The 23,820-nt window shown below is 37.1% G+C and overlaps 1 protein-coding gene and 1 long non-coding RNA gene across 17 annotated transcripts; both read right to left on the bottom strand.

Annotated features, from left to right (window-relative positions):
* Positions 1-1,894: 1,894 nt before the first annotated feature.
* LOC132627049 (uncharacterized) lies at positions 1,895-4,171 on the bottom strand. Its single transcript, XR_009577754.1, has 3 exons — positions 3,448-4,171; positions 2,844-2,950; positions 1,895-2,730 (listed from the first exon to the last, which is right to left on the bottom strand). It is a non-coding gene; the product is annotated as an uncharacterized LOC132627049 (long non-coding RNA).
* Positions 4,172-4,548: 377 nt separating this feature from the next.
* Positions 4,549-10,907, bottom strand: LOC132627047 (pentatricopeptide repeat-containing protein At5g62370-like). 16 transcript variants are annotated; one of them, XM_060342115.1, is made up of 8 exons: positions 7,700-10,907; positions 7,534-7,615; positions 6,740-7,252; positions 5,773-5,850; positions 5,518-5,642; positions 4,892-4,990; positions 4,712-4,788; positions 4,549-4,612 (listed from the first exon to the last, which is right to left on the bottom strand). In XM_060342115.1, the coding sequence occupies exon 1, from the start codon at positions 10,754-10,756 to the stop codon at positions 7,865-7,867; it is 2,892 nt and encodes a 963-aa protein (XP_060198098.1). In that variant the 5' UTR covers positions 10,757-10,907; the 3' UTR covers positions 4,549-4,612; positions 4,712-4,788; positions 4,892-4,990; positions 5,518-5,642; positions 5,773-5,850; positions 6,740-7,252; positions 7,534-7,615; positions 7,700-7,864. The 16 variants fall into 16 exon arrangements, 15 of the variants coding, with proteins under 15 accessions (XP_060198098.1, XP_060198096.1, XP_060198092.1 ...); XM_060342116.1 differs by having other exon boundaries at positions 4,562-4,612; positions 4,901-4,990; XM_060342114.1 differs by having other exon boundaries at positions 4,579-4,612; positions 4,889-4,990.
* Positions 10,908-23,820: the final 12,913 nt, after the last annotated feature.

Genomic DNA, 23,820 nt, shown 5'->3' with positions numbered 1-23,820 from the left:
ATTCTAAAGCTTTTTTCAATAAAAATGTATAATCTTCTTTACCGAATATAGTGGATAAGTAAAAGTAAATAAAATAGTATATTTTCAGGAGATAAGATAATTATTTTTTATTATATAGATATATGATATGTAATTTTTGTAATATAATAATAAATGTTACAAAGAATTTTTTTAAGATAATTTATTGATAGTTGAAAATTACTCATGAAAGAATGGAACAAACAATATGTATTGAACGAATTTATATCATATACATTGTTAGCGTAAAGAGATTTTGCACTATCAAATTCCATTTATTTATTGTGTGTAATTTGCCTTATTTTTAATATTATAAATCTCACCTTATATGTTCAAATAATGTGGTTAGATTAATACCTTTTAACTATTTATTAGTATCTTTTTACATTATGATTAGTTTTCTCGAATTGTAGAAAACCAAACACTCATTTTCTCTCAACATGGAGCTCTTGGCATCTTGAATCGTACTAATTAGGTTTCCTCACTTTATTCTTACTCTTGGTAAATTTCAATTTTTAGTCAATGTTGGATAGGAGTGAAGCTATGTCCTCTGCTTTTTCATTAATATGGGTTCGAATTTCATACAGTTTATAGATCTTAAAAGATAAAACATTTATTTTTCCGCAATGGTTAGAAAACCATTTTTATGATATTCCATCTGTTTCAAATTTACAATACAACAACAAACATACCCAATATAATTCAACAAGTGGAAGTTTCAATTTACAATATGCGGTAATATTATTATTTGAGGAGTCAAAGATGTTTTTCTTCGGCCATGTTGTTTTTAAAAAATATTCAACTATTATATATATTATGACTTATAATATACTTTTTAGGTAAGTTTTCAAGAGAGTAAGTCAGGAAAAAGACAATAAATCCTTTCATTGTGATTATGATTATGAATTTTTGATTCTTACAAGAGTAATATTCGTGTTTATCATCCCATATTCAAACATTGTCCGGTGAATTAAAGTAAAAAACTAAAAAATCTATTATTCAGTTTTTTAAAAGCTTGAAAACTCACCAATAAGTTTTGTGGTTTGTTAAATTTTTTGACATATTGATGATTAGGGTTAGTTCGGAATGTCAATTTGAAGTTGTGGCTAAAATCTGAAGTTATTAGATGAAGAATTGACTCATTTCGGATGGAGTTTCGCAGTTGAAGTTTGCAGGAGTCGAAATCTAGTTTTTGTATAAGTTTGGATAATAGTGTAACAACACCTCTTACACACTTTTATATAAGGATTGATACATTATCTAAAGTAAGTACATAATATCGTATTATGTTGTATGCCCCGGCGGGCTATAAACACGATTGCAGGAAAAAAAAAAAAAAAAAAAAAAAAGAAGCTATGAAGGTGTCAACTGAAAATATAGGTTGTTTGTTTTTGAAAACATTCCCAATTCTTAACAGCTGATTTTAAGATTTTTGTTACTTAGAAAATATTAAAGTTGTAGAATGTATCGGATCTTTATTAAAAATAGAAAGAAAGGAACAAAGATTGCCTACTTTTTAATAGTAAAATTATTTTACAATTTTAAATTAGATTGCTCAAATCTTCATATGAGTAAATAAAGTTTTTTTTTTACAACCATTTCCAAGGTAATGTGTTACAAACAAATGGCTAACATCTTATTAGTTTGAATTAAATGACAATATTACTATAGCTAAAAGCTTTATGTGTTGGCTTCACTCTTCCATATAGTAGAAATATATATTGGCCGTAATTTCAACGATGAGCCACAAAAGTAACACAAATTTTTTACACATACTCAGTTATATGCATTAAACAAATAATGAATGAATAAAATACATAATTCAATTTTAAATTAGTACAAGTATAACTAAGATGCCAATAACGCACACGCAAGCTCACGCAAGTGGACAAATGTTAAATTGAAGAACATCGTGTTCCATTGAAGAGACAAGAAGCCACTTACGTACTTTTTACCCGTAAAACAGTACTGTTGAATTTGTACACGTGATTTATGGACATGCGAATTGAGATGACCAAAGGGAATGAATAAGAAGTATAACACAGTAATATGATTAAAGAACAAAATAACAAGAATTGAGTAATTTGATAAGCAAGCAAGTGCAGCCTGAGTTCCGACGTTATAAGCTGGCAAGGCCGCCGGACTGAGCTCCTGAGTTAGACTATGCGATGGTATAATAAAGCTTGTGAACGAGCAAGAATACCAAAGTACAAGTGTCATGCGTAACCAGAATCTGAATGCCCTTCAACAAGATAAGATGCCACTTATAGCTAAATGCTATTTCAGGGAACAAGATCCATAAGTAATGCCCTCATAAATTCCATTAACTGCTCATTATTGAGGCTAAGTAACGGTTGGCAGTATTCTTGGCATCTTCCGTAACAGCCTTATCTTATCCGGTCAACGCCCTGTGGTTGGCTCCTCATCTCCGGAGCCATGACTCTGGCTACTGATAGCTCAGGATGCTCGCTGGCCAAGCATGTGAAGTGGACCGGACACTACTTCTGCCGACTCATGTCTGACCTGTCCATATTGCCACGTGTCACCACCTGGATTGTCCACCTATCAATTACAAATTTCACTCCATACAGATACTTTCCGGTTGCTCACCGAGATGTGGCCAGGAAGTGGAAAGGTATATATCAGTGAAATTCCAATCCCCATTGTTCGAGGAATTGTCTTAAAGGAGATGACGATCGTCAAAGCTTCAATCTTTCAAAGCAAAGAGGGTCTAATGATTAATGATCCCTATCAATAGGGCAACGATTGTTTTAAATTGAAATAAATTAGACGTACACAATAATCGTGAAAAAAATAGGGTTTACCTCCTACAAGTAAAAATCTCACATTCCTGCGAGTTCTCTAGCAAGCATTCAAACTAAATGCTGTACTCTGATCCGATACGCATCAAAGCCAAAATCAACCCGTTTACCTGCAATCATCAATCAGCCAAGTCAACACAGATAAAGCACAGAGCATTAATCCATTAATTGCACCTCAATATCAACCGAGCTTATTAAAAATAATAATGAAATCCATTAATTGCAGCTCAATTTTCAAGATGTAGAACACCTGTCAGAAGATATATTGTTTATTAACAAAAATAGTAGTAGTAGTAGTAGCAGCAGCAGCAGCATTCAGTAGTTATAGCCTTTTAGCCAAGTACCAAGCACCATCGTTGCACTAGTCTGTAAATCAGACAGAAATGCACATGCATGTATCCAACAAGAACTATCCATAAGAACGGAAAAAGTACTTCCAATTGTCCACCAAAATCTCATCAGCAATAACCAAGAGCATTAAACAAACAAAGAATAGAGACACATGCACTCCACAATTAGAAAGTTTAAGCAGTCAGCTGCATAATCCTGATGAAACAGACAGTAGGGCTACAATTGAGACGAAAGGAGGAAGAAGAAAGATGCTAACCAGGGGGAAAACAGAGCGAGACTGAGAGGGAAGCAGAGGTGAGATCTCTCGAAAAAAGAAGAGACAATCTTCTGATTGGGAAAATGGATACACGTCTTATCAGTACTTGAAGCCAGCTGCTGCTACAACGGGAGTAAGGAAGAATTCAATAAGTCCAAATTTTATCAATATTCCGGGAATACCTTCGTCGTCCTAAAAAAGCTTGATCGATTAATCGTTTAATGAATTAAATATCTATATCTGTTGTAGGATAATGCTATCTTTAGATCATGTAAAATCAAGCTCCCAAACCTTTTTCAAGATTATGTTTGCCAGCCGCAGTATCCTCGAAAATTGATTAATTCTATTATTAGCCGTAATGACTAATGACCAACGTTAGCGGTAAAAAAGTTGTTGGTCATGAACTTTTCTGACAGTCAAGAAGAAAAAAAAACTGATAAAATAAACCTTGGGAATCGCAGTGGAAGATTTAAGTCAACTTTATGTTCTTTGAAATCCTTCCACAAAATGCTTTCTAGCCAAAAATTCCTGCAGAACACCAATTTTTGTTGCAAATACATGCCCCCTGCGGAACGGAGGAGGAACATGATTCTTAACTTCATGCTTGATCTCAGTTAGTCTTGCTGAAGGACTCCCAAGGAGATGCTGAAAAGCCATTATCGATATCATCCTTTTGTTTTTTTTGTTTTTTTTTTGATAAGGTAAAGTTATCGATATCATCCATTCTTCATTTGAGTTTTTTATCTTTTGCTCCCCAAAAGAGAGTTTGCAAAATGTTCTTCAGTGGCTGGCCACAGTTATAATTCTTGCGAACTGGACTCCTGGACCTCTTGGAACCAAGTCTAATAGGATAGTGTGACCTGCTTCTATCACGTTCCAGGTATCTCTCCCTGCTTCTGTTTCTACCATTTCTGGAATCCCGTGTTTCCAATTCTGAGCCCCTTTCGAAATCACGGCTTCCTCTGCCACTCCTGTCAGGGCTACGATCTCTTCCTCGGTAGCGATCCCGTTCCCTGTCATAATCTCGATCTTCGTGCTTGCCCCTGTCAGATGATTCACTTCTTCTTCGTCTGCTGTCATATTCTTTCTCCCTCAGCTTTTTCCTTTCTTCTGCTTCTTTCTCCCTGGCTAACCTTTCTTCTTCCCTTGCCTTCTTTTTAGCAGCCTGGAAGCAACATTGCATAGAGTATCGTTTGTAACTAAAGGCAGAAAATAAGGTTGCATTCTGCGGAGTTTTGTGAGGAAAATCAGGTGAGAAATTTACCTTGTACTCAGATAAGAAATCTCGAACCATCCCATAGCCAACATGCTGCTTACCGGTGATGTGAGACTGAGTCCTCTCTGCAGCATCATTTGCGACAAGAAAGGAACCACATTTAAGAAATTTCACACTATTAGATGCAACATTAATACACAATAAGAAACATAGATCTAGCTTAACAACGCTTTTTACACTAGCAAAGCTTTCTTCACAAAAGAACCAAACGCTAAAATAGGAAGCTTCACTTCACATGACAGCGGTAGTAGCATTTCACTTCATCTTCTGGTAACCATCAGCAAATATGTTATCAACCATAAAAGCAACAAAAGAAGTACCACCGAGAGCAGAATACAATAATAGCCATAAGCACCCACACCAAAAAAGAGCAGTAACATCATAAGAATTAAATTAAAAGCAACACAGCTTGATAGCAGAATATCACACACCAGAAAAAGACCAGCAAGAGCATCTAAACCAAAAAAAAAAAAAATGGCTGCACTTAGAACTGCAAAATCCACAACATATCTTTTTTTCTGACATGAAATTTTCAATCACATTGAAAGCTTCAAGAGATCAACGATAGAAAACAAGGGACCGATTCAGCATTGAGTGTCCCATCAAGATAATACAAGAACAAGCAAAAACGTGTAAAATGAACTAACACTGAGTCAGAAGTATCATATAAAGATGGCATGGCTCAAGAATAAGGGAATGATACAGATTAGATGATTGTAAAGGTTCTCAATCTGGTAGGGATACAAAACACGCAACACATGGTTAGCTGGACTTATGTAAACCAAGCAACCAACCATCTTCTGGATTGCAATCCAAAGATCAACAACCTTCATATTCATCTTTTTGCAACAGCTCTATGGATGCCTCTGACTACTGTCAACCTAACGCATTTGTTCGAACCAGCTCAGTGCAATATGAACTGTTTGTCCAAGAGATGAAAAACTTGTCTCAGTAATCAAAAGGAAATTACAATTTAGCGACAAGGAAATTTGGAAATAAGTACATCAAAAACATAAAAATTTGAAAGCAGATCATAGGCATTGAGTTACCTTGTATTTTCACGAATTTGGCCTCATCAGCTAGTGGACAGCTGAGAAGATGATGTGAATATTCTCTGCAAGGCTCTACTGACCCCACTCCAAAAAGAAAAAGAAAGGAAAAAGACAAATTGAGATACAACATACTAGTTTGTATATCTATGTGAAAGCCAAAGCAAATAAGTGAAACAAATACAAGATTTCTGGATCATTATGTATCTTAATGTCTATATGAAATCTTGAGCCGACTATAAAAATTCCAGCTTGTCATAACCATATTTCAAACTAGGGCAGAGGGTCAAATTTGCTCCTAAATTTTGCGAATGATCTAGATATGCCCTCCGTTAATAGTTGGGGTCAATCACGCCCTCCCTGTTACAAAACTGACACACAATTGCCCTTAATATTCCAATTCAGCAAACGGAAACATTAAGAAAATAATAAAATTCATAAAAAATTAATATGAAAACAGAAAATGAAATAAGAAAAGATCCTTCCCACATCCGCTGACCCTAATCCTTACCTTCACTACAACATCATCTCCTCCAAAATAACCACAAAACAACCACATCAACCTTCAGTTCATCCTTGCCAGTTTCCACTACTCCATAACAGTCACCCTTTCTCATTCCTGTCTAACAGCCTTCACCAAAGAAAAATCAATCATTTCCTGCGCCCTTCAGTGAAATCACTGAAATAACTACTTAAAAATTCCACTCGTTCCCTCCATCACTGTTGAGCCGTTACCAGCAACATATATACATTTCAATCTGGAACTATTTTTATTTTGTTCATGGCAAAAATACTGACATTCCACCATAACATTAAAAAAATAGTTTTGTGACTTTACTAATGCAGGGGGTAAAGTTTAGTGACCACGTGTGAAATTAACCTGTTAATATAACTCATCTGCCAGTGGAGCAATTCAATTTAAAAGAGAGGGAAAAAAAAAAGGGAAGAGAAAAATTATAGAACGTACCTGAATTCAATATGCACGACAGTTACTCCATTCAGATATTTGCTTATACTTGGTCGAAGTTGGATATTCATCGTCATGTGATGGTGCATACAGTAATATGTCCAGCAAGAAATCTGACAGACCTGTTGAATTTTCACTTGGTCGCCATATACAATTACTGACTTAATTTCCTCTGGAACATCCCGGATAATTCTTTCCCTCAGCAATAACATCACTTGACCAACAACAGCACTCCATGACACTCCCAAGAAAAATTCTTCTTCTCAATGGTCAGTGAATCATCCTCAATGTTTTCCATATCAACATCGTAATGATCTTAGACATCTGCCTCTCACAAGAAGCACTTGCCTCTAGATACTGCTTCTGGTTTTCTGTCAAATATGTGGCCTCCAACAATGAGTTTGTAAAGCACATACCATTCAGAGGATTCTTTATTTCCAGACAAATGTATGCCAACTCTTTCATCCGAGAACAACACTTCTTTTCCTGTTGCCTCTGAATTCTTAGAGAGTGCTGCAATTCAGGATTAGAAAAAAAAAATGAAAGTGATAAAACTGAAAATGACGAACACTAGATAAGAAGACTCCTCTTTTTCAAAAGAAAATACAAAAACCAAATCTCACATTCATTAAGCATTCAATATCCTTCTATAAGATTTACATTTTGTTCAGTATCTAGTCTTCCCAGTGACAGAAGTGATCCACTAACTTGTGTTAACCTAATTGGGTTCCTAGGTAGTTTATCCAAAAATTTAAACACGAATAATTCAGGAGAACATGCATATTGAGGATTACCTAAAGGTTGTCAACTGCACACAGCATACAACCACCTGACAAATTAGATACGACCAGTACAAAGGTGCCACTTCTCAGATTCCTGAAAAAAGAATAACAAATAGGATTATGTACACCTGAGAACCTCCAAGTCAATAGGTCATCGACGTTAGAGTCAAGAGAATACCGTACTAACGCAAAAGACAGTTAAGAAGTACACACAGTTGGTAGCTTTCTGAGGGTACACAAGCTACAATGTGCAGCTCCATACAAATGTCTATATTCTGTTGATACACACGGACCAGAAAGGGAAGGAAGCCCAGCAATATTGGAGAGATTTCATATCCAGCCTCTAGCTAGTGTTCATCATAAATCTTCTTTTCTTAAGAAGCAAATCATACATTAAACGAGCTTCGTGCCAGTTATTTTCTTCATCTAGTATACAAATCAACAATTTAAGATTATGGCCACAAGGGACATATTCATTGGCAAGCATATCTTGACATATCTTCAGCGCATGAACACTCCAATTATTAGCACAAAGAGAATTGAGAAGATTTTCATATGATGCCTTAGAAGGGGCCAATCCTTTTTTGAGCATTGTGTATGAGAGCGATAGAGCATCAATGAGCCTTCCATGCCTGCATAGACCTCTTATTAAAGTGTTGTAGACAATGTTATCTGGAGGACAATCCTGCGCATTCATTCTGTTGAAAAGACTAACAGCACGATCAATTTCACCACTTCGGAAATGCCCATCAATTAGAATAGTAAAAGTAACTTGATTTGGTTGGAGGCCTTCATTTTGCATCATATCAAGGTGCTTGTATGCATCTTCCATCCTCTCTGCCCAGCAAAGCCCAGAAATTATGCCATTATACAAGTACAGATTTGGCATTAGGGGAGAGTTCTTCACTTTATCTATCAGCCTAAGTGCATAAAATTTTATTTTTTCCTGAGAGCTAACTGAGATTTTGAAACATTTTTCCTCAGGCAAGATAGCACTCTGATGAAGTAGATAGAACAACATTTTCTTAGATTCTTCATGCTGTCGCTGTGGGACAAGCCATTTCCCATCAAGTGACCTAATATTTCTAGAAACACCACTGACCAAAGTAATATAAGTTACCAGGTCTTGCTCAATCTCACTTCTTTCCATCAAATCAACCAACTTAAATGCAAATTCAAACTCTCTCTTCCTTAAGAATTGTTTTATAAGAGAAGTATAAAGAACAGTATTTGGCATGTAACCTTCTTCTATCATCCGATCGAGGTATCCACAGCTCTTCTCTATCATGTTTTTCTTAACTAACCCATTTATAAGGGCAGTATATGCATAGTGGCTTGGTTGAACTCCATCTTCCAACATTTTGTCGAAGAGCTCATGGGCCTGAATAGCTCGCCCATTTCTTGATAAAGCATTAATCATTGTCACAAACATAGCTTCATCAGGATAAATTCCAGCTTCGAGCATTCTCCGGAAAACTCCAAGGGCCTCGCCTATTCTCTTTTTTCTGCCCAAACACCCAATGATGGAGTCATATATAGCAACACTAGGCTTCAATCCACTCTCTTCCATTTGTTCCAGAACATCAAATGCTGATTGTATGTCACCCTGTTTACAGTATTCATTTACCATAATCAACAATGTTGCCTGATTTGGAAATTGACCTTGATCTTGCATAACTTCAACAAGGGACTCGGCATCCTCAAGTAGTCCCTTTTGGCAAAGGCACATGATCATGGAATTATAAGCTGACAGTGAAGGCTTAAGAGAAAGGCTTGCCATCTTATCCATGCAGAGCAGAGCACAATCAAGTTTTCCTCCAAAACACAAAGCAATCATGTATATATTAAAAGCAATACTAGCCAGAGGTAAGTTTCTTGGCACAATTTCTCCCAAGAGCCGATCAATATCAAGCATGATATCTGTAGTAACTTTACGACTGGTAGGGCTAGGGATGTAAGAGAGGTCAATACCACAACCGTTCTCGGCAATTGCCCGCAAAAATGTGCATGCTAGACTAATCTCTGACCCTCTTGGATGATTCTTGATCAAGGTAAAAAACGTAACATGGTCAGGAATCAATCCAGTGTACAACATCTTCTTGTATAAGTCATCTACTTTTTCTAACCGATTCTCTTTATAAAGTGCAGAGATTAAGGCAGTATAAGAGTGAACACTGGGAGCAACATTGCACTGAATCATGTTATCAAACAGCTCCAATGCAAGATCAACTTTATGGTCCTTGCAATACTTGCCAATCATGATTTGGTAACTTACCGCATCAGGTTCTAATCCAAATTCAACCATCTGCTGATGGAGCACCCAACCCTTGTCGAACATGCCCAACTTTAAAAACCCATTTATCAGCGTATTGTAAGTATACTTATCTGGTTCACAGCCCAACTTGAGCATTCTGAGAAATACCATCATAGCCGTTTTCATTTTCTGGTTCTTAGAATAACCGTTGATGAGAGTCGTGTACATGACTTTATCGATAACAAAACCATAAGACTCCATATCCATGCTCAACAATTGTGCTTCCCCAACTTTACCCCTCTTACATAACGAAACAAACAACGTTTTAAACAAATGAACCGTAGGGGGTACCCCTCTATCACACATTACATCAAACACATAGAGAGCTTCGTCTAAATACCCGCGATAGCACAAACCATCCACTAACTTATTATAACAACCGAAACCGAGTAACACATCAGCATTAACAGCTTCAACAAAAACATCAAACCCATCCAAGATTCTATCTTGGCTACAAAATCCCTTAATAAGCACATTACAAGTGCCACTACTACAAACCATCAACTTCATATCAACAACAAGTCTATGAAAAAGCAACTTAGCTTCATCGAATTTACCCAATTTACAATAAGAAATGACCATGGAATTCAATAAAGAATGGTTGGGCACAATACCTTTCTTGAAAATGGAATGTACATACACAACTTCGAGTTGGCGAATGAGATAAGAACAACTAGTTGCTTCATTGTTTGATTGAAAGATGAGTTTTTGAATAACTTTGTGAGCTGAATCAAACAACCCACGATTTATTAAATTGTGTGCAAGTGAAAAACATAAGGTCATGTGATTAATTGGGGATGTTGGAATAGATTGTGTTGCTTCAGCAGGTAAAGGGCAAGTAGTAAAAGGTCTTGTGTTTGTTCTTGTTGAGAGATAGAAAAACAAACCATTGTGCACACCAACTACTCTATGCTTGGTCATGCCGTTGTAAGGAACAAATCAGTTGGGGGCGGGGAGTTTTATTTTTTGTTTTGTTTTTGGTTGGAAGGCTTTTTAGTTCAAGCTATTTCAACAAACAAACACACAAAAGTTTCTAAATTTAGGGTCTGTTAGGAAAGACGAATGGTAACTGGGGTAAGTGTGGGCACTGCTAGTTTTTATTAACAACATAGACCCACGTTTTAATTATTAGGTGGCAGGATTATTTAGGATTATTATTGGGGCATCAAAATAAGCATTCAAGTTTGAAAATAATATACTTTCATCCAATGATTTTAAAAAATAAAAAATAATAAAATAAAAACTATTTCAAGCTTTCAAGTCAGTTCTCATGTTCTAAAAAATACCCTTTTGATCTAAAGTAAGAAATAATAAAATAAATCAAAATAAAAATCTAAAAATAAATTTTTTACCTTATAAAAAAAATATAAAATTATATTTCTCTCTTTTTTTTTTTTTTTTTTTTAAATAAAGTCCACTAGGCTTGTGAGCCTAGGGCTGATTTTATAGATTTTTCTCAAAACAAAAACACATAATGTCTTTACATATGATGCCAAAAAGGCAAAGTAAAATGCAAGAATTAAACCTAGTGATCAACTTAGGATTAAAATATCCATAGCTGATATTACAGTATGCTAAAAAGGAAATAAAACTTGTACTGAAATAACTAATGATAGAGCAACTTGTCCATGCATCCATAAGATCCTTGTATGCTTCCCAGCAACACCAACTTGTAGCATTGCCCAAAATGTGTCCCTTTCTGAAAATGACACTGCATATACCATGTATATCAGTGGTATATCTGTGTATATCAACCTCTGATTGCTTGACCAAGTTCATGAGTGAATATGTGAGATCTGAATAGTTCCTGAGCATCTGATGTGGTTGAATATCTATGCAATATACAGAGAATATACCACAATATACATTACCGTAGCATACTTGAACTTTGCATCGTGCATCAGCTTCAACTCTAAGATCTACCTCATATATACCCAATGAATCATCACATGCATCCCTGATAGAGCTTGTACCCATCTTGAAAATCAAATTTGCATGAATATCAATGCAATATACAGAGAGAATGCCACAATACACAAAGAGCATACTGCAGCATCTCTGATGTTTGCACATTGCATGACTATGCTTATGTATCCATCCTCTGAATACTAGTTGCAAATAGTGTCCCAAGTCTGATCCCTTGGTCCACTTTTGAACCAGTTTCCCTATCCATCTCTCCATTTATTCTCACGTTTTTTTTTCCTACATCTGAAATATACTCCATGTACAGCCATTGTTGGAGCTAGGGCTGCATGGTATGATAGATACCGATTACCATATCGAAATTGAAATTTTTTATACCACGATTTTGGTATTATAGTATTTGATACGGTATTCGGTATGCATTTTTAAAAAGTTTGGTATTCGTTACGGTATTCATAAAGAAAGTACCGAGATACCAAATACCATACCGAAGTATATAATTACATATACAATTCATAGATCTTAGTATTATAATACTAACAAAAACTAGTATTATTAGAAAACTAATTGTTTAAACATTGGAACTTTGACTACTCTATCTTGATTTAAATGTCTTTTTTGTATAATTGATTTACGAAGGGGATTGCTTGTACTTTCTTTTGAATATTTTTACATGTGTAAGGTGTTTAGTTACATAATAATTGAGACGTTTCTTAAGTAACGGAAGTCATAATTCTCCACGATATGAGTATATGTAAGTCGAAGTCGGACAAATTATGGTACCAATTTACCGTACCGTTTACCGAAACCGAACTTTAAAATACCGAACCAAACCGAATTAATTTGGTACAGTAATGGTATAGTATTTTTAGAAACCGAAAACTAAAATTACCATACCAAAGTTTCAAATACCATACCATGCCCACCCCTAGTTGGAGCTATGAGCTTCAAGCTTGAAAAAAATGGGTTTTTCAAAAAAGTGTTCATTTCAAGTGGATGTTGTTGGATTTTGTTGGGGATCTTTTGATGAGTTTAAATCTCAAATTTTAGGGAGTTTCGAGATTTGAGCTTGAGGATAGCCATTGTTGAATCTTGAGCTTCAAACTTGAAAAATTGATTTTATGAAGAGTCCGGAACCTAAATGATCCAAAAAAAGATGGAATGAACCAAAAATACCCCAAGAAAAAAATGTGGTACCAAAATACCCTTAACACAGTAATTTATTGCGTTATATAAAAGAGACTTAACGTCCCACGTTAAAGCCCGTCACCCGCGTTTTGAGCGCTACTTTTTCATGCGCTATGCAAACTCACTCCAACTCCCACGTTTCCCACCCCTTCCCTGCCCCACCCCTTATACTCCCACTGTCGAATCCGAGACTTTTCTAGCACAAAAAAAAAAAAAAATTGAACCAAGCTAGTGCAAAAAAAAAAAAAAAAAAAACACATTAGTAAGTTTCACACACGAAAGGGACCAAAATGCAAAAATGCAGCTTCGGCCTTTCACGCATTGTGCACACCAACTACTCTATGCTTGGTCATGCCGTTGTAAGGAACAAATCAGTTGGGGGCGGGGAGTTTTATTTTTTGTTTTGTTTTTGGTTGGAAGGCTTTAGTTGTTCAAGCTATCTCAACAAACAAACACACTAAAGTTTCTAAATCTTTAGGGTTCTGTTGGGAAAGCCAAATGGTAACTGGAATTGGTCTACGCTGTACAGTGTGAGTACAAGCTAATATATTTAATTAATCATCATAAGGTTGTAACTAATATTGCAAATATAATTGATATATATATATATATATATATATATATATATATATATATATATATATATATTTCAAATTAATAATATTTTAATTTAATTAGTTATAAAAATTAAAAGAACACATCTTGTAAGAACACCATGAAACAGATGTTTGACAAAAATATTATTAATATATATATAAATATAATGCCATTGCATTATTTAGATATTTGACCAAAAATAATAATAATCTATTAGTTGTAAGTGAAAAATGAACAACATGCAATGTAAAATTGTGAAGTTGAGAAGATATTCAAGCCAATTCCTACTCAAAAGCGGAAAGAAATAAAAAGAAACTTTTTTTTTTGTTAGTTTTCGAGTGTTATTTAGATTTAGATCCTTTCTACGAAATGATTAGATCTAGTAGTATAAATACATGCTACCTAGGATTTATTAAGTAGGACAAAACATAGAACCTAGGAGTATTCAATCTTGTAACTTACTTTCTCCCTTGATATTAATAAAAGTGTCGGTCATTCTCCGTGGACTAGGATCACATCGATCTGAACCATATTAATTACTGTGTTTTTATCGTTTCCGCACTAACAATTGGTATCAGAAGCCGACAGGTCGTGAGATCTAGGAGACGAGGCGACTATGACATCTATGAAGTTTGAAGTAGCGAAATTTGATGGGCACAATAATAACTTTAACATCTGAAAGATCAAAATCATGGTGTTATTACGGAGAGAAGGATCAGTCTATGTTTTGGACGACTCGTATCCCGAAAATACGAAAGAGGCCGAGAAGTAGAAGATTGAGATGGATGTGTTTAGCGCAATTCAATTATCCTTATCAGACAGCGTATTATGTGAAGTCAGTACCGAGAAAACAGCTGCGAATTTGTGGAAGAAACTTGAAGATCTCTACCAGAAGAAATCAGTAACAACTAGAATGTTGTTAAGGCGGTGTTTTTACACCTTCAAGATGAAGACAGGTACAACTTTACAGGATCATCTTGATGCTTTTAATAAATTGGCTATGCATCTTACTCATGCTGATATTAAAGTGGGAGATGAAGAATTAGCGTGCACTCTACTGTTTTCATTATCACCGGCGTATAAAGACGAGTTAATTCAATGATGTACAGTAAGGAGGTGTTCACGTTACAGATGGTAAGGCATGCATTGAATTTGGATGAATTAAGAAACCATATTAACAATGGTGAGAAAGAGGAGCATGGTGAGGGATTGACGGTTAGAGGTCACTCGAGCCAAAGAGGGATAGGCAAATCAATAGCTAGGTCAAAGTCAAGGAAAAGTGTGAGTAGGAAGGATGCTGAATGTTGGGGTTGTTGTAACACCTCGTAGCTTCGGGCGAAGGTTTGACTCATAAGATGATGATATAATGGAACTAATATGAGGGTTATAGGAAGTGTTTTGAAAACTAGTCAAGTGATAAGGAATGTCTTTGGGCAAAGCAAAGTTGGAAGCCACTCTACCGGGCATGTTTGCAAGTGAGTTTGTAGAATATCTTACTTCCAACGACCATAACCCTTTTATTAATTAGGAATTTGGGAAAACTTCCTAAATGAAATTTGTAGCCCTTTGAAATACCTTTCCAACGGTATATTATGGGGGTCAAGGGGACATCTGTACAAAAAGTTATGGCCATTTTACTAAAGGATTTTTTAGAGCAGTCCGTTCACTGGTCATGTTATACGAACTGGTTATACGGCCCATATAATTTTATACGGACAGTATAACTCGTTCGTACTTCATGAAACCTCAACCAGACGTTATGTTTTGTGCCATGATAAAATATGGTCATATTATACGGACTGTATAACTTTATACGGACCGCATAATATGTCCATATAATTTTCGCCTCACTTTTGTATAAATTCAAGTCTTGAGTTATTTTATTTCATTATTCACAATTCCAAGACCTAGCAACAATCCAAAACATCAAGGTAAGTCAATCCAAACCCTTCCAACTCAATTCTAACATATACTATAATAATCTAAGCAAGAAATCATTGTTCCAAATCTAGAGTTTTCAAAAAAACCCATCTCAAGGTTCAAGAATCAAGATTTAGGAAATCTTCTCCAAAATTCAAGTCTTTAATTCAAGTTTTGGAGCAATTAAGGCACGTAGAACTTCCATCCACATGTGGAAATCTCTACATTCTTCCCCATGCTCCGTTTCTTGATATCCATGAAGTTCAAACCCTTGGGCATTAAACCCAACATATTGGTAGCCCATAATTATGTATTTATGTATATAAATTTTGTATCTATATTCGTTATTGTATTTCTAATCTTCCATTACGGTTATTAGGAAACCTAGCTTAATCCATGAATCATGAATTCTTCCTCACGTGTTCTCATTAAGTTTATATGAAACTTTATGATTTTTATCTTGCAAGTTACAAGCATGTTTTCAAGTCAAATATATATATAATCATGAACTATTGTTATTACTCATGAATCAAGAATATGTTTGCAAGACTATGACAAGTTATCTCATGAAATCATATTACAAGATATTTCATGAAACCATGTTTCAAGTTATTTCACAAAAATCATGGGCTTCTTAGCCAACTACATCATGTACATGTTTTTGGTATTTGCTTAGTTAACCGAGAAGGCTCAGTAAAGCCTGAAACTATGTAGCCACCGTAGGATAAAGGTTGTCAGCAAGGAGGCAACACCTTCATTATGCAGTTTGGATCCTTACATGCTTATTATTACTTAAATCTCATATCCCTGGCAAGGTGTGAGTGTTCTGCTTGTAGGACGCAAGTACCAGATCATGTTGTCGGTTATACTATAGCATTCCCCACGTTACAAGCAGTTATATATACATGTATTTCCATTGATTTACTGTTTTCAAACTTTACTCACGCCTCATGCTCATGTTCAAGTTATATTCAGTTTCACTTCATATCCTATACTATGGTGTGCCATGTTCTTTATTTCAGCAGGTTTTACATACTAGTACTATTCACCATGTACTAACGTCCCTTTTTCCCGGGGCCTGCACTTCACGGTGCAAATACCGGTTTTCAGGAGCATACACCTGCGCAGTAGGATCACCTCAATTATCAGCTTATTGGTGAGCCCCACTTCTCTCGGGGTTCAACATGGAGTCTGCACTAGTATTCAGTTTATGGTAGTCCAGGGCCATGTCCTGGTAGTTAGTATTCAGACATATTTTAGAGGTTTCATAGACAGATGTTAGTTCACGGAGTCAGTTATGCTTTTACGTTTGCAGCTATTACGTTTTCATGATTTTTCATGTTATGAGATTACTTCAAGACTTTATTCCGCAATTACGTTTTCATGATTCATTTAAATTGCATCATATAGATTATGTTGTTTTGATGCCCATGTTGACAAGTAAGCCATGACGTTCGCTCGGACACATGGAAGCAAGGCCCGAATGTCGTGTTACGCCCAGGCCATTGTTCGGGGTGTGACGAAGCTTGGTATCAGAGCCTAGGTTTAAGTGTCTTTAGGGAGTCTATGAAACCGTGTCCAGTGGGGTCACTATTATATGTGTGAGGGGCCCATACATATAAATAGTTGACCACCAAGACATTCAGTATTGCCTCACTTCTTTTATATTCTAGATCATGCAGTTAGAGCAATACTTTTAGGATGTCTTTCTAATTCGTGCGTGTACGTATTTTCAGAAAATGTCTGCGAAAAGGAAATACACCAGAAAGGCTACAACCACTAGCCAAGGGGCTACTGTGGAAGCAACTCGCGAAGAGACCGTTCCGACTTAGACAGCAGCCCCAACCGCTCCTATAGTTACACCTCCTAGGGATTCGGATGGGGATGTTAGGAATGCTATCAATATGCTCACACAACTGGTAGCAGCTCAGGCCCAACGTCAGGAATCTGGGTCAAGTTCAGGAGGTAATGGAGAGTCTTCTAAGACTAAGGACTTTCTCAGGATGAATCCCCAGTCTTTACGGGGACAAAGAAAGATGAGGACCCTCAGGACTACATTGATGCTCTTCAGAAAATCTTCAGGATTATGATAGTTACGGAAACCGAAGCAACTACTTTTGGAGCTCATCAGCTACAGAGCATTGCTAACACCTTGTACGAATCTTGGGAATTATCCCGAGGTGAGGATGCACCTGATGCTACATGGGATGAATTCACGAGTGCATTCCTAGACCATTTCATGCCAATAGAAGTCAGAGAAGCTAAGGCTGAGCAATTCCTGAAGCTTAAACAGAATGGTAGGTCATTTCAGGACTACTATTTAGAATTTATCAGTCTGGCTAAGCATGTTCCAAATATGGTACCGGACATGAGGGTAAGAGTAAGGAGGTTTGTTGGGGGTCTTGATTCCCATTTGTACGATGGGACCAATATTGCCACACAGAATGGAGGGATGACTATTTCCAAGATGGTTGCTTTCGTACAAGGGAATGAGACTAGGCTGAAGGAGGAGGAAGCCTTGCAGAAAGAGAAAGACAAGGAGTTCAACAAGAGGGTCAAGTCTACCGGACAGTTTAGCGGTAATGAAAACAAAAAGTTCTTTAAGAACATGTCAGCCGGACCTGCTCCGTCCACAGCAAGTGCTCCAGTTTCCAAGTACAGGAAAGATAATTGTCAGCAGAATTTCAGGTCGTCAGGCTCCCAGGCTCAGGCTAGTGTGACTCAGAGTAACTTCACCAATCCGATTTGTGCTAAGTGTGGGAAGAGGCACCCTGGGGAGTGCCGCTCTGGATCGAATATTTACTATGGGTGTGGCCAACCGGGCCATGTTCAACGAAATTGCCCTTCAATTAGATCGGGCACAGGAGGTAATCGGACTCAGTCAGTAAATTCATCAGTTCCTCATATTAACCAGACTTAGACAGGATATGCACCAGCTAGATCCGGCAATACAAGCGGTGGCCCAAACCGTTTGTATGCTTTGACCGGGCATCAAGATATCAATGCTCGTACTGATGTTGCCACAGGTATACTCACCGTTTTCAGTTTCGATGTTTATTCTCTCATAGACCCTAGATTGACCCTATCTTATGTCACCCCTTATGTTGCTAAGAAATTTGGTATTAAACCTGAAAAGCTAAAAGCACTTTTTGAAGTGTCTACTCTAGTTGGTGAGTCAGTCATAGCCCGACGTGTCTATAGGGGTTGCCCAGTCAGAGTCTATCACCATGTTGTTCCAACTGACCTATGTGAGTTAGAAATGGTAGATTTTCATGTAATCATCGGCATGGACTGGTTATATTCATGTTATGCGTCAGTTAATTGTAGAACCAAAGCTGTAAATTTCAAGTTTCCTAATGAGCCAATATTAGAGTGGAAAGGTGATTCAGTAAGTGTAGGTTTATTTCTTACCTCAAGGCAAGAAAAATGGTGTCTAAGGCTTATATCTATCATCTCGTTCGGGTTGGGGATTCAGCTTCCCAGACCCCAACTCTTTAGTCAGTCTCTATTGTTAACGAGTTTCCAGAAGTCTTTCCCGAGGATCTTCTCAGAATTCCTCCTGATAGGGAAATTGATTTCGCTATTGACCTACTCTCAAGTATGAAACATATATCTATTCCACCTTATAGGATAGCTCCTGCTGAATTACTCAAGCTTAAGGCTCAACTCAAAGATCTTCTAGACAAAAGTTTTATCCAATCCAGTGTCTCTCCATGGGGTGCCCCAGTCCTTTTTGTTCGCAAGAAAGATGGTTCTTTGCGTATGTGCATTGACTATCGCCAGCTCAATAAAGTCACGATCAAGAACAAATACCCTCTTCCACGAATAGATGACTTATTTGATCAGCTTCAGGGTGCCCATCAGCTTAAGGTTAGGGGACAAGATATTCCTAAGACGGCCTTTAGAACTAGATATGGTCATTTTGAATTCTGTGTCATGTCCTTCGGTTTGACCAATGCCCCAGCAGCATTTATGGACCTCATGAATAGAGTCTTCAAGCCATATCTCGACCTCTTTGTCATTGTCTTCATAGATGATATCCTCATTTACTCCCGTAGTAAGGCCGAGCATGCAGAATACCTTCGTACTGTTCTTCAAATTCTCAAGGACCGCAAGTTGTATGCAAAATTCTCTAAGTGTGAGTTCTGGCTCAAGTCAGTAGCCTTCTTAGGTTATGTGATTTCTAGTGAGGGTGTTCAGGTTGACTCTCAGAAGATCGAGGCCATTAAGAATTGGCCCAGACCCACATCAGTTTCAGATATCCGCAGTTTCTTGGGTCTAGCAGGCTATTACTGACATCTCGTAGAGGGGTTTTCGTCTATTTCAGCACCATCGACCAAGTTGATGAAGAAGGAAGTTAAATTTCAGTGGTCAGATGCCTGTGAGCGCAGTTTCGAGGAATTGAAAATGAGATTGACTTCTGTGCCAGTTTTGACTCTACCAGAGGGAACCGAAGGGTTCGTGGTTTATTGTGATGCTTCGGGAGTTGGTCTCAGATGTATCTTAATGCAGCATGGTAAGGTTGTAGCTTATGCATCTCGTCAGATCAAGGTTCACGAAAAGAATTATCCGACTCATGACCTAGAGTTGGCAGTTGTAGTTTTTGCACTTAAGAGATAGCGTCATTATTTGTATGGAGTACATGTTGATATTTTCACGGATCATAAAAGCCTGCAGTATATCTTCAAGTAAAGGGAGCTGAATCTTAGGCAAAGGAGATGGCTCGAATTGCTTAAGGATTATGATGTGGATATTCTTTATCATTCAGGGAAAGTGAATGTTATAGCTGATGCTCTTAGTCGGCGTTCGATGGGAAGTTTAGCCCATGTTGACGCAGATAAGAGAGTTATGACAAAGGAAGTTCACCGTTTGTCCAATCTTGGAGTCCGACTTTTGGATTCTGAGGATGGTGGGGTGGTTGTTCAGAATAGAGCTCTTTCCTCGTTAGTCGTGAAAGTCAAGGAGAAACAATTTAATGATCCCTACTTGTTACAGCTAAAAGGGGGATTCATAAGCATAAGACGACGCCTTTCGAGCAAGGGAGAGATGATGGTACCTTGAGGTACCGAGGCAGATTGTGTGTTCCAGATGTAGATGGGCTTAGAGAGTGAATCATGTCAGAAGCTCACTGTCACGACCCAACCCCGTAGGCCGTGACTAGGGCTTGAGTTGGACACTCATACACACTTGTTAACTATAATCATCTACAGCTAGCACATCAAGAACTTATTTGTATATAAAGGCAAGACGTTATTTTAAAGCTGTCGCATATATGCATATCAAAGACACCTGTCTCCTGAGGAGTTACAACTTTCAACAGTTTATATCGCACATAAGCCGGCAAGGCTACCCTTATACACAGCTCCCACAACAAATATATATATATATATATATATATATGTATCTACGCAACCCGACAAGGCTGCCACTACGAATGGGAACGTCCCTAAACATAAGCCATATAGACACAACTGAACGACATCGATACACAACCCACACATATGTCTACAGACCTCTAAGAGTAACAACAGTATCATATGACGGGACAGGGCCCCGCCGTACCCCTGGATAAAATACATATACACCACAAGAGATTTTGTACCAAAATCTAGGCTCCGGAACAAGGGAGCTCTCCAAGATAGCTGAATAGGACTCCTAAGCTGGCGGGTTACCAACGTGAGCATTTGTACCTGCGGGCATAAACGCAGCCCCCCGAAGAAAGGGGGTCAGTACGGAATATGTACTGAGCATGTAAAGCATGAAATATAGTAAATAGGATCATACTGAGACAAGAAGTGTAGGACCCAGTGCAACAACCAGAAAACTATAAGACTTACCTTTGAACATAAATCATATGTTTCAACATCATATCCATATCATTATAGAGTTTAGTAATCATAGCTAAATAATCATTCTGTATATAAACATATATAACGTGTCCCGGCCCTCTAGTGAGGGGCTCGGTAAATAAAATCATCATATACATGTACATATAACGTGTCCCGGCCTTCTAGTGAGGGACTCGGTGAATAATGATCATATGCCATCCTGGCCGCCATCCCCATATCATCATGTCATCATATCATCATATACATATATATATATATATATAACGTGTCCCGGCCCTCTAGTGAGGGACTCGGTGAGTAATGCAGTGAATATGCGCACGAAAACATGTCCTGGCCCGGGACTCAGTGAAGGATGTAACGGTAAGCATGAGCAGAGTAATAAGCAACCACATACATACAAATCATCTTTTGAGACTCAATAGATAAGTAAACTAATCAGCTTTCAAGTATCAGGATAATAATCATATTAAGTTCTTTCTAAATGTCATTGCAAACTATAACAAGGAACGTTTCAGGATTCATATACATGTATCAATTTAACATGACATAGCTTATGAAAGTCAAGTATACCTCTAATTATGCAATTCTTTAAGAGTAGGAATTTCTATACATCATTTATTAGTCGATCATATAATAGACACGAAACAATAGCTCGACTATCCTAAAAGTTCTAACATCAAGAACGAATAAAAATCATGAGTCATGCTTGGAATTAGAGAGTAGAATTTCCCCAAGGCTCATATCATATCTTACTTACATCTAGCACATGCCAAAAGAAAGAAGGGATAGGCTTTACATACCTGTCGACGACTATCCGTGAATCCTTTTTGCCTCGTCGCTCTTTTCGCCTATTTATATAAAAGTGACGTTATCGTTAGTAACTACATTTTCTAGTTCGCAACTCTATAGTTCATTCTTTTATAGGACCTACATTCCAGTCTATATATACATATTCTCACTTAAATTTTCTATTATCTAACATTTTGGCGAAAATTCGGCAGCACTTCCCCTATAGGTTCACCTACACCAAATTTCCAATTGTGCTCCTGTAGACACAGAGATACCAATAACAATATATGGACATACTTATACTTCCAATTCCTTCAATTCAACAATATGTTCCTATCAACACAATTTCAACTTTAACTTTCTAATCTTTTCGCCATATAGTTCGGGATAACCACAACTATAATGCGACTTAAAATTAACTATCATGCTTGAACAAAACAGCCCCCTACTCACGGCCAAAACAGAAACATAACATTACCATTTACAATTCCTTGTGTTCAACACACATCTATCAAGTTTTACAAGAATCACAACAACATATTCTTTCTTTCAATTTCATGAAATATACCAATAATCCACACGTCAAACAACATTATTTATACACTTATAAGAACTATATTAACATCACATTAGCTCCTACAACAGCCCACAAACCATTTCAACCTCGACTTTAACCATTTAATTCCTTCATTCTCATCATATAATCCATGACAACAACAACCAAAATATTTATTACAATCAGTTCACCAATTCCCACACCAAACAGCCCCCTATGGCTTCCACAATGTTTCAACATCAACATACATAATTTCATACATGAAATGCACATTTATACATCCACAACACGTCCAAATTCATCTTAACGCATGTAAAAGAAGATTAACCTTACCTTAACAAGTTGGCTCCTTAATTTGCTGAAATTGATGAATTTAATCACCAACGTTTTTGCTGCCTCTTTAATGATTAATTCATATTGCTATGACCTCCCATTGGCTGGGACACCATGGAAAATAATTTTTGGCATCAAAATTCACGAGCTCAACTTGCACAGCCATGGCTGGACTCTCTCTCTCTAACTCTGATAATTCACCAAGTGTGAAGATGATGCAATGGATAAAGGGCTGGTTGTGAGTTGGTGGAGCTGCCATGGCTGGCCGTGACTTGGTGAAGCTGCCATGGCTGCCGTGCTCTTTATCTCTCTAGCTCAACAAGGTAGATGAACACTTCTCTCTACTTCAACTTGTGAGTTGTAGTGAATGAATGACTTATTAGTCATCAACTAATCTTTTATATGCTAAGCATGGGCTGGACACGTGTATGGCTGCTCATCATTTTTTTCAACAAAATTCTTTTGTGAAGATGAATTTCAAAGCCATGGTCGTGCATGGCTTCCCACATTCTTCAATAAAGTTCTTTTGGTCTTGGTTTATTCTTATTTACTTGCTATATGAATTGTCCAAGAATATGACTCATATTTCATGAATTTATGTGCGTCCCTTCTCTTTTATATCCATCTAATAATACATTCCCACCACTAAATATAAATCCACACTTGACATGTTGCTCTTCCACCTTTCACGTGCAACTTTGCATCCCAAGGAATATGACTCATTATAATATGAACACATAATACTACTAATTCAATTTGCTCTTCCACCTTTCACGTGCAACCTTGCATTCCAAGGAGTATGTCTCATTATAATATGAACACATAATACT

The sequence above is a fragment of the Lycium barbarum genome, chromosome 2 (genome assembly GCF_019175385.1).
Source record: "Lycium barbarum isolate Lr01 chromosome 2, ASM1917538v2, whole genome shotgun sequence".
NCBI classification, from domain to species: Eukaryota; Viridiplantae; Streptophyta; class Magnoliopsida; order Solanales; family Solanaceae; genus Lycium; species Lycium barbarum.
This window is presented reverse-complemented; position numbering and strand designations above follow the sequence as displayed.

Bases quoted from the DNA above. Each gene is read 5' to 3' on its own strand.
- LOC132627047 (XM_060342115.1), bottom strand. From the start codon at position 10,756: ATGACCAAGCATAGAGTAGTTGGTGTGCACAATGGTTTGTTTTTCTAT.